Genomic DNA, 8,696 nt, shown 5'->3' on the forward strand with positions numbered 1-8,696 from the left:
ATATATATATATATATGTATATGTATATATATATATACTGTAAATGATTACAAACGATTAGCAGTTATTGTATAATGCGTCTAAAGCCCCAGAAAGAATAGACTTAATGAAGCTCTAAAGATGCCATGAAGAGCTGCTTGACAGATTTACAAAGAAATCTACAGTAATGGAGTCTGATGTAAGTACTATGTTAGCAGATCTAACACTGTACACTTTAATATCAGTATAACAATCAAATGTATGTCATCTATTTATCCAATGAACTATGACTGTACTGGTATGTTTTGTTTTGGAACCACCAGGTGCGGTCGTGTATAAGACAACTGATTGAGGGCATGGACTACCTTCATCATCTAAACATCATACACCTGGACATTAAGGTAAATACTCATGGATCCTCGCTCTCCCACTCTTTCATTGTCTTCTACTCTATATAAAAACACATTTAGTAGAAATAAAACACTGGAAAAGTTTTTGTTCCTACATTTAGCAAATGATCATACAAAATGATGGCAGAACATGATCAAATATTATTCTTTTGTTCTTTCCTCAGCCTGATAACATCCTCATGGCAGACTCTCTGGGTGATCAGATCCGAATCTGTGACTTTGGTAACGCAGTGCAGATCACACCTGATGAGGCTCAATACTGCAAATATGGCACACCAGAATTTGTCGCACCAGAAATTGTCAATCAGACCCCTGTGTCAAAAGCAACAGACATCTGGTAAATTATGTCTTGAACTAAGAGTGTGTTTGTTTTCTGTTAACACACAGACTTTTTCTAATTGTTTTCTTTATTTTACAAGGTCAATTGGAGTTATCGCATACCTGTGGTGAGTATAATTTTGACTAAAATGGTTTATTTTCTTCGTTATTTAATGTGTTTCAGGATGCTGAATATCAATGTCAGTTTTTGACATGTTTGCCTGTTCAGGCCTACCTGTATGCTGTCATTAAGTGTGAGTACTTCTTTCTGTTATCAGTCTGACGGGAGTTTCTCCATTTGCTGGAGAGAATGACCGCAGCTCCGCACTGAACATCCGGAACTATAACGTGGCCTTTGAAGAGAGCATGTTTGCTGAGCTTTGCCGAGAGGCTAAAGGGTTCATCATAAAACTGCTGGTAGCAGACAGGCTGTAAGTTACTCTTGTTGTAAAAATACATCTATACATATCTAATTTATAATTGCAACAAGCCATTCAGGAAATCAGTTCTACTGAATAATGCATGAGATTTTGAAAGACATATTTTCAGTCAATCCTGAGGTCTGAAAACATCCGAAATACAATCTTAGTCTATACAGTATGGTCTTTTAGGTAAACACAGTGTATCAGAATGAAAAATCCGATTGATAACAATGTCTTTCTTTAACATCTATCAATAAACTTGGCATTACTTTTAAAAACATGCAAATACAAACCGGATTTTTGTCAACAACAATGAGTTGATGACGTGGAGTGTGCAGTTTGTCAATTCAACATCTATCAATATGTCTCATTCACTATTCTCAGATTTAATTAAATATGTTCAAATTATAACGTAATATTTAAGGTTTTTCTTGGATAATTTTTTATTTAATTTGATATTTATTTACTTTACGGCCCGTTATAGATTTACCCTTACATTTTTATGTAATTAATAATAATTAAAGTAATAATAGTAGGATAGTTACTTTTTCAAAGCTGTTTAAATAACGCTAGAAACTGTCACCACAGTTTCCTCTAACAATATGTTACTTTATAGAGAAAATTGTTCCATAATAAGTGAAGTTGCTCATGTTAATGATTTTTCAATATTAGAGGCTTATCAGATGCTCATTTGTTTTTTATATTCCATTTTTCTTTAGTCCTTGTCTGCAGGTCTTATACGACCATATTCCTCTGGTGCTTTAAGGCTTTTTAGAATTTAGGATAGCTAAGACAATCAAGTTTATTAAGCTAGATAATAGAAGGGGGACCTCTACCTCACCCAGTAAGAGCGGACGCCTCATGTTGGTTGAGTCTTGTGCAGCGGCCCAGGCTCAAAACCAGCCTGCGGCCCTTTGCTACATCCCCCATCTCTCTCCCACTTCATACCTGTCCGCTGTCTCTGTCCACACTCTGAAATCCCTAAGTTAAAAAAAAAGAAGAAAAAAAAAGATAATGATGTGCATAAACCTGGAAGACTGAAATATGCCAACATCTTCTTCTAGGAGACCTAATACTCAAGAATGTCTCCGACACCCCTGGTTCAAGGTAAGACTAGGCCATTGGTACTTCACTATACAGTGTTAATCATCGAAAACCTGTTTCTGCAGCAATTTCTCCTTGACAATACCTTCGCTGCTTCTAATTTCTTTTCATTAGATTTAATGTCTATTTATTGTACAGATACTGAGCAAGGGGAAGGCCATAAGTACAGAGGCCCTGAAGAAGTTTGTATCTCGCAGAAAATGGCAGGTGGGGGATGTTTTATTGCCTAGTCTGGCTTTCTATATGGCATTGTGCTACAATTAGAATGCTTATACATAATTATATGGTCACATCTTTTACATTTTTTTAACTGTATCATATTTCCTCTTTTACAGCGTTCACTAATCAGCTATAAATCAAAAATGGTCATGAGGTCCATACCTGAGTTGCTAAACGATTCCTCCAGTCATGTCTCCATTGCCGTTCCTAGACATCTTAAAGAAGGTTCCCCTTTGCCATCATCATCTTCAGATTCTGATGAAGACATTGATGAACTGCCATTTATTCCAATGCCACTTAACATGGAATTTTCTGGATCAAGGATATCACTTAATGACATCCAGACCAATGAGCAGGAAACAGGAAACCAGGACGGAACAAGTATATTGTCTGGGTCTCCTACTCAAGCCCAGAAGGCAATGGAGTGTGACCCTAAAGAAACAGATAAAGAAGGGGTTGAATTATCAAGTAAAGGCCGCCTGCGGAAAAGGTTGTCACAAGAAAATGACAAGGGTTCCTCAGATGAAGAATCCCCTGCTGAATTGCCTCAAAAGTTACAGCTGACTAGAAAACCTCTGCGAAGGGGTTCAAGCATGGAGTCAGACAAACCAGAGGGTGGACGACGAAGAGGAGAGCTAAGACGTGGAGGCTCAGCCGACAGTGCATTGCTGCTTCGGATTACACCGGAGGAAGAAGCTGGAGAAGGAAACCAAGAGAATGGGAGGAGAGTTCTCAAGAAAGCTGTCTCTATGGAACTACCGAGGAGGAGCACCAGCCCAGGAACTGCCAAGATGAGTCAAGAAGACTATGCTCTTAAACTGGAGCTGATGAGACAGCGACTGCTTCGTGGTGGCTCTGTGGACAACAAGATGAGTGGGCTGAGAGGACCTCTGTTGGAAACATTAGGAATGGGAGATGAAAAACGTTCAATAACCTCAGATCGCTACTCTCGTACTGCTCGTTTGGGCCCATCCCCACTAATCAGAGCTGCATCCAGCGACTCTGCAATGGAGGACGTTCCAAAACCTAAAGTTTTGCGCAAAACTGCTTCCTTCAGTCAAGGTGATTCCGAGCCCATAGCTCTACATCGCCGTTTAGGAGCTCCCTTGGAGATACCCTTGGCACAGGTAGAAGAGAGAAGGCTCAAGGAGGCTATATCTATGTCATCTCTCACTGAGCAAATCAAGCTAGACTCCCGTCCAGTAACTCCCAGGGAACCTTCACCAAAACCGCAGACACCTGAGTCCATTGTGCAGGAATGTCCAACCAAAACAGAAAGTGAGGAGTCATTAATGGAGAAAGAGATAAAGACTGATGACATAATGAAGGAAAAGATGGATGGGCTGACCACAGATTGTAATTTTGATGAGAGATCAAGCACAAGTGGTTTCTCAGAGAAGGACATGAGCATTTCAGAAGAACCAATGATTGAATCAGAGTCTACGGGCCAGGGAATTCCTACACCTCCTCCTGGGGCCCAAAGCTCAAAACTTGAAGAGAAAATGGAGGAAGAAAGAGAGAACGAGCAAGAAGAAAAAGGAGAGATTATGAAAGAGGAACAGGAAAGAATTGTCAGTGTTGCTGAATTTAATGAAAAAGGACATTACGTCTCTGAAGCAAATGTAAAAGAAGAAGTAACTTTGCCTGCAAAATCTTCTGATATGGTCATTACCACAAGCTCAGTTATGGTGAGACCTACACAGGAATATCCCCATCAATCAACAAATGTTGTGTCAACTTATGTACCACCCTCGCTTCCTGCTCGAGTTGTCCTTCCAGATGGAAGCACGTCAGCATATGCAAGTATTATGCAGACCATCATGGTCCCTGCAGTTCAGCCTCTCAATGACCAACCTTTAGGCCCTTCCACACCCATTGTTGCTCCAGCCACCACATCATCCTCAGTATCAACTGATACATTGGTACCCACTTCTCCACCTGCCACCATGTCCTCTGCTTTACCTGGTCCACCAAAGTCAGCCACTATGTCAACCATTGAGCATGCTGCGGTGTACTCCCGGGTAGCATCACCAGAAATGATGACAAAAGAACCCAGTCCACCGAAGACTACCATACATTCTTCATCCCAACAAGAACTCTCAGCAGGATTTGACTTCAAGGACATTACCTCTGAAGAGGTCTTTGAAGCACGCTTCAAAAAACGTGAATCGTCCCTCTCAAGAAGTCTCAAATTTCTGTCGCGGTCAAAAAATGAGGACAAATCCCAAGCAATTTCACCAGAATCCACAGAATCAGGTGAAGAAATATACAGACCGGGGCCAGTTGGTGCACCATTGCAATTAGCACCAAGGAGACTTGAGGAGAAGTCAAAGTCAGTCTTGGACCTTCGTGAAGCTCAAAAGGACCAAGGCTTTATGAAAAGGCTCTCTATGCGCCTGAAGAGAACTCCGTCAACTGAGCGCAAGGACGAAACAACCAAAGAAGAGGATTCCAATGCTTCAAGACGTAGGCTTTCTTGGACTCTCGGCCGAAGAGGGTCACAGGAGAAGAAGGAAGTGGAGATGACGTGCATGGACGCTGGAGATAATGCGTCAGTGGAACAAGAGGAAAAGGAGCTAAAGAAACCTAATGAATCGCCAGTCTTGGCAATGCGCAGAAAGATTGAATCAACAGTGGCGGGTATCTCTACAAGAATTCGCAGTTTCTCAGAGGAAAGGAAAGCATCAGAGGACAAGGACACCAAGAGGACACCCATTATTTCATTGCTTCGTCGTTCAACGTCAGAGAGCCGTGCTATGAAGAATGTCAGTGTTCCTCAGAACCAGCTGGCATCTCAGGCCAGTAATGGTGCCTCATCAGAATCTCTAGACTCCATGTCCAGCCTAAAGTCAGAAACACCTAAGGGTGCGTATGGTATATACTCATACATCATATCTTTGAAAAGTTTTACATTCTCCATGTTTTGAGAGTACTATCAAGAAAGTACTTTCTTAAATGCATGATGGTTTATTCATGGGGGACAATTTTTTCTTACAGTTGCGGAGGCTGAGCGCAGATCCCGCTGGGACAGATGGGGCCTGACCAGAGGGAGGCGAGACAAGACCGTATCACAGCCGGACATACCAACAGCAATCTCCAGAGAAAATAGTTCCTTACGTTCACGCCATTACTCCAGACTAGCTTCTGGTAAGTTACACAGGAGTGTGCATGAAGAGATTCTGATTGCACTGTTTCAAGGGTGAGGTAATGCAAGCTCAAAGCAATAATTTGACATTTGGGGAGATAAGCTTTATTGCTTTCTTCCCCAGAGTTAGACAAAAAGACCACTCTTGTATCTTTCGATTAGATATAGGGCAGTTAGTCAATCAGCAGCACCTTAGCTTAGCAGAAGAACTTTAAGTTTCCTTTCTTAAACATTGCATGCTACATGGTCTACCAAACCATATCAGACAAATGTATGTCAACGTCAGTAAACAAATACAATTTGTTTGCTTCATAAATGTACATTTGATGCATGGCATTTGTATGGCTCATACATACAGTATATCTCTTTATAGCAATAGCAAAAATGAAGAGGGTTATGGGGTAGGAACACAAAGACAAAGGTTCCCAGCTGATCCTACGTCAGAAGTTGAACAGTGGTTCCAGTAATTTCTGTCTTAATCATCATGGGATACAGCAAATCATAACGTTTAGTTTTACTTATCAATATTTCAACATTATTTAGGTGGTCCAATGTCTTTTTCTCCCAGATTTTCCTCCAGTATTCCACATTAAGCTAAGAGATCATGTCCTGTTGGAGGGGGATCCAGTCACACTCAGCTGTCTGCCAGCAGGCAGCCCCCACCCGCACATCACCTGGATGAAAGGTAAGGATCTCTGATGCAAACAAGGCAGTGTTACCTAAGTAATGGTATTTTCTCATTAATGGTACCTGCTCGACTCAACTTGACCGCGGTGCCCCGTCCTTTTTCCATAGTAGATTAGTACTGCCTCATGCGTGAGGCGAGCCATGGCTGGTCGTCATAGTAGGAAACGGCCGTGACCCAACGCGACACACAAACAGAACGTGGAAGCTGTGTTGCTTTTGATTCTGCGGCAATGCCGCAGCCACAAGACAAATTAGTTTCTAATAAACCTGGAGGCAGCAAAAACAAAAAAATGCTGGATAAACTATTTACCTGGGGTTTTGTTCAGGCCAAACCCCCGCTTTACATTGGATCTCATACACACACACTAACATATGGTCCCATTACAAAAGAAGTTGCAGGAGATGTGAAGTAAGTTTTTAATAATTTTTCAATATACATATATTTTGTTTATCTCAACACGCTTCGACATTTTAACTTATGATGTTAAATTTAAATCTTCATCATTATGTCTCATTATAAAAGACTTAATAAAAGATTTGTATGCACGTTTCCTCAGATAAGAAGCCGCTGGAGATTGATACCAGGATGAACATGATTGCCTGCCCTGATGGCCGGCAGCTACTGATGATCATGCAGACCACCAAAAAGGATGCAGGGGTCTATGAGTGTGTTGCAACAAACCCCCTGGCCGCAGTGTCCAGCTCTTGCACAATATCTCTTGCTCGTAAGAACTGAGACATACATCACTTTTATTATAGTACTTTATAGTACTATATATAAATAAATAAAGTAATAAAGAGTTATAGTCTACTGGACAGACAACAGAGAGCCTGAAAAGACACTGAAAGCCAAGTGATATGTATATACTGTATGTAATAAGGATACCTTTGTTTTTACAGGTCTGCCTAATCGTCCTGGGACTCCTGAAATACCTCAGAAGTACAACAACACAGCCCTGGTACTGTGGAGGCCCTCAGACACAATAGCCCCCTGCACATACTCTCTGGAGAGAAAAGCAGAGGGTCAGTGTTCATTGACAATTATTCCACATTTGAATCCCCCTTTTTACTAGCCAACTACATGAATATGTTTATGGATGAATAAATATAACCTGAAACATAAATACAGTGTAGCAGCCTTGCAACATAAGAACCACTATTTAGCAAAATGGATGTTCTTTTTGTACTTTATCAACACACATGAGATGTGAGACTCAGTTATACATTGCAAAACAAGGTGTCTGTGTGTATTTGATTTAAAATATAGCAAGTGTAATGTAATATAACTATTAATTGTCTCTTGAAACAAAATCTTTACTCCCCAGGTGAGACCAACTGGTTGATCGTGGCTACAGGGGTGGCCGACTGTTATTACAATGTGGTTGACTTGCCAGCACGACGCTCCTTCAGGTTCAGGGTGGCATGTGTCAATAAAGCTGGGCAGGGCCCCTATAGCAACCTCTCACAAGTAGTAAGCCTGGATGCTTCAGGTATGTATTATCTCCGAAAAAGTCATTGAGAACTTGGTATTTATTTTAGATAAGGCATTAAAAAAAACATTAATTCACTATCTGTGTTACGTATGTCCCTACCATGACAGATACAGTCAGATGCAACAGATAGCAATGCAACTTATTTTTTGTGTGTTCTCTGAGAGCACGGTTCCCCAAACGGTACGAGTTTTTCCGCAACGTGTTTTCATGAATTGTTTTTTATGAATTGCAAGCATTAAATCGTCACCAACACGGTCATGCAGCACATCATTAAAACCTTAAAGTCTTGTGATTCCATCAAGCCCCCGCACAAAGGATAAGGTGACTTACAGCGGTTATAATCATGTTATGAAGTTAAGAAACACTTCACCGTTTCTGTCTAAATCAAGCGTGCATCCCTACCTTTGTCCTCGTGTTTTTATCCACAGCGGTGAAAGATATTCATAAACGTTGATTTCCTAAATCGCAAACACTCCAAGGAATTAGAATATCCAAGCCTTGTAATCCATAATTATCTGGTCCCCTCACAATCTTGTAGTTTCTGGCCAAGTTTCGACGTTCAGAAATCTAGAGAATGCATCATTTCTCGGTTTCTATAGCTTGTAACTTTTTCCCTGTGCGGGCTAAAACGAAGGACGACACACCATTACAATCTGTGGCTTCTACAGATCGCAATGAACCTTGTTCCCAGCCAATAGCATCAGCCTATCAAGAGATACCCTCAAGCTAAGCCAATGATATCGCACAGTCGCCATTGGGCCCACCTGGGAAAGATTGACAGTGGAGCCCACGAATTAGAAGATAAGGTCATAAACTGGCATCCCTGTGTAGCCAATAAGACGACGAGTTGATTGATACCAAACATGGCCAACAAAAACTATACCTGTGCTCTTTTACAGCTGTCTGAAGTGAAAAATAT

General features: G+C 41.1%; 1 protein-coding gene across 2 annotated transcripts in view; it reads left to right on the plus strand.

Annotated features, from left to right (window-relative positions):
* Window positions 1–8,696, plus strand: part of spegb (striated muscle enriched protein kinase b) — a 45,825-nt gene that overhangs the window by 31,460 nt on the left and 5,669 nt on the right. The window contains exons 23-35 of one of the 2 annotated variants that reach the window (XM_034884850.1): window positions 121–178; window positions 303–380; window positions 554–726; window positions 809–835; window positions 986–1,138; window positions 2,194–2,236; window positions 2,372–2,440; window positions 2,569–5,326; window positions 5,450–5,599; window positions 6,166–6,282; window positions 6,842–7,009; window positions 7,185–7,307; window positions 7,610–7,774. In XM_034884850.1, the coding sequence (XP_034740741.1) occupies window positions 121–178; window positions 303–380; window positions 554–726; window positions 809–835; window positions 986–1,138; window positions 2,194–2,236; window positions 2,372–2,440; window positions 2,569–5,326; window positions 5,450–5,599; window positions 6,166–6,282; window positions 6,842–7,009; window positions 7,185–7,307; window positions 7,610–7,774 (4,082 nt within the window). The remainder of the gene's footprint in view (window positions 1–120; window positions 179–302; window positions 381–553; window positions 727–808; window positions 836–985; window positions 1,139–2,193; window positions 2,237–2,371; window positions 2,441–2,568; window positions 5,327–5,449; window positions 5,600–6,165; window positions 6,283–6,841; window positions 7,010–7,184; window positions 7,308–7,609; window positions 7,775–8,696) is intronic. The other variant, XM_034884851.1, reaches the window with a different exon arrangement.

The sequence above is a fragment of the Etheostoma cragini genome, chromosome 11 (genome assembly GCF_013103735.1).
Source record: "Etheostoma cragini isolate CJK2018 chromosome 11, CSU_Ecrag_1.0, whole genome shotgun sequence".
NCBI classification, from domain to species: domain Eukaryota; kingdom Metazoa; phylum Chordata; class Actinopteri; order Perciformes; family Percidae; genus Etheostoma; species Etheostoma cragini.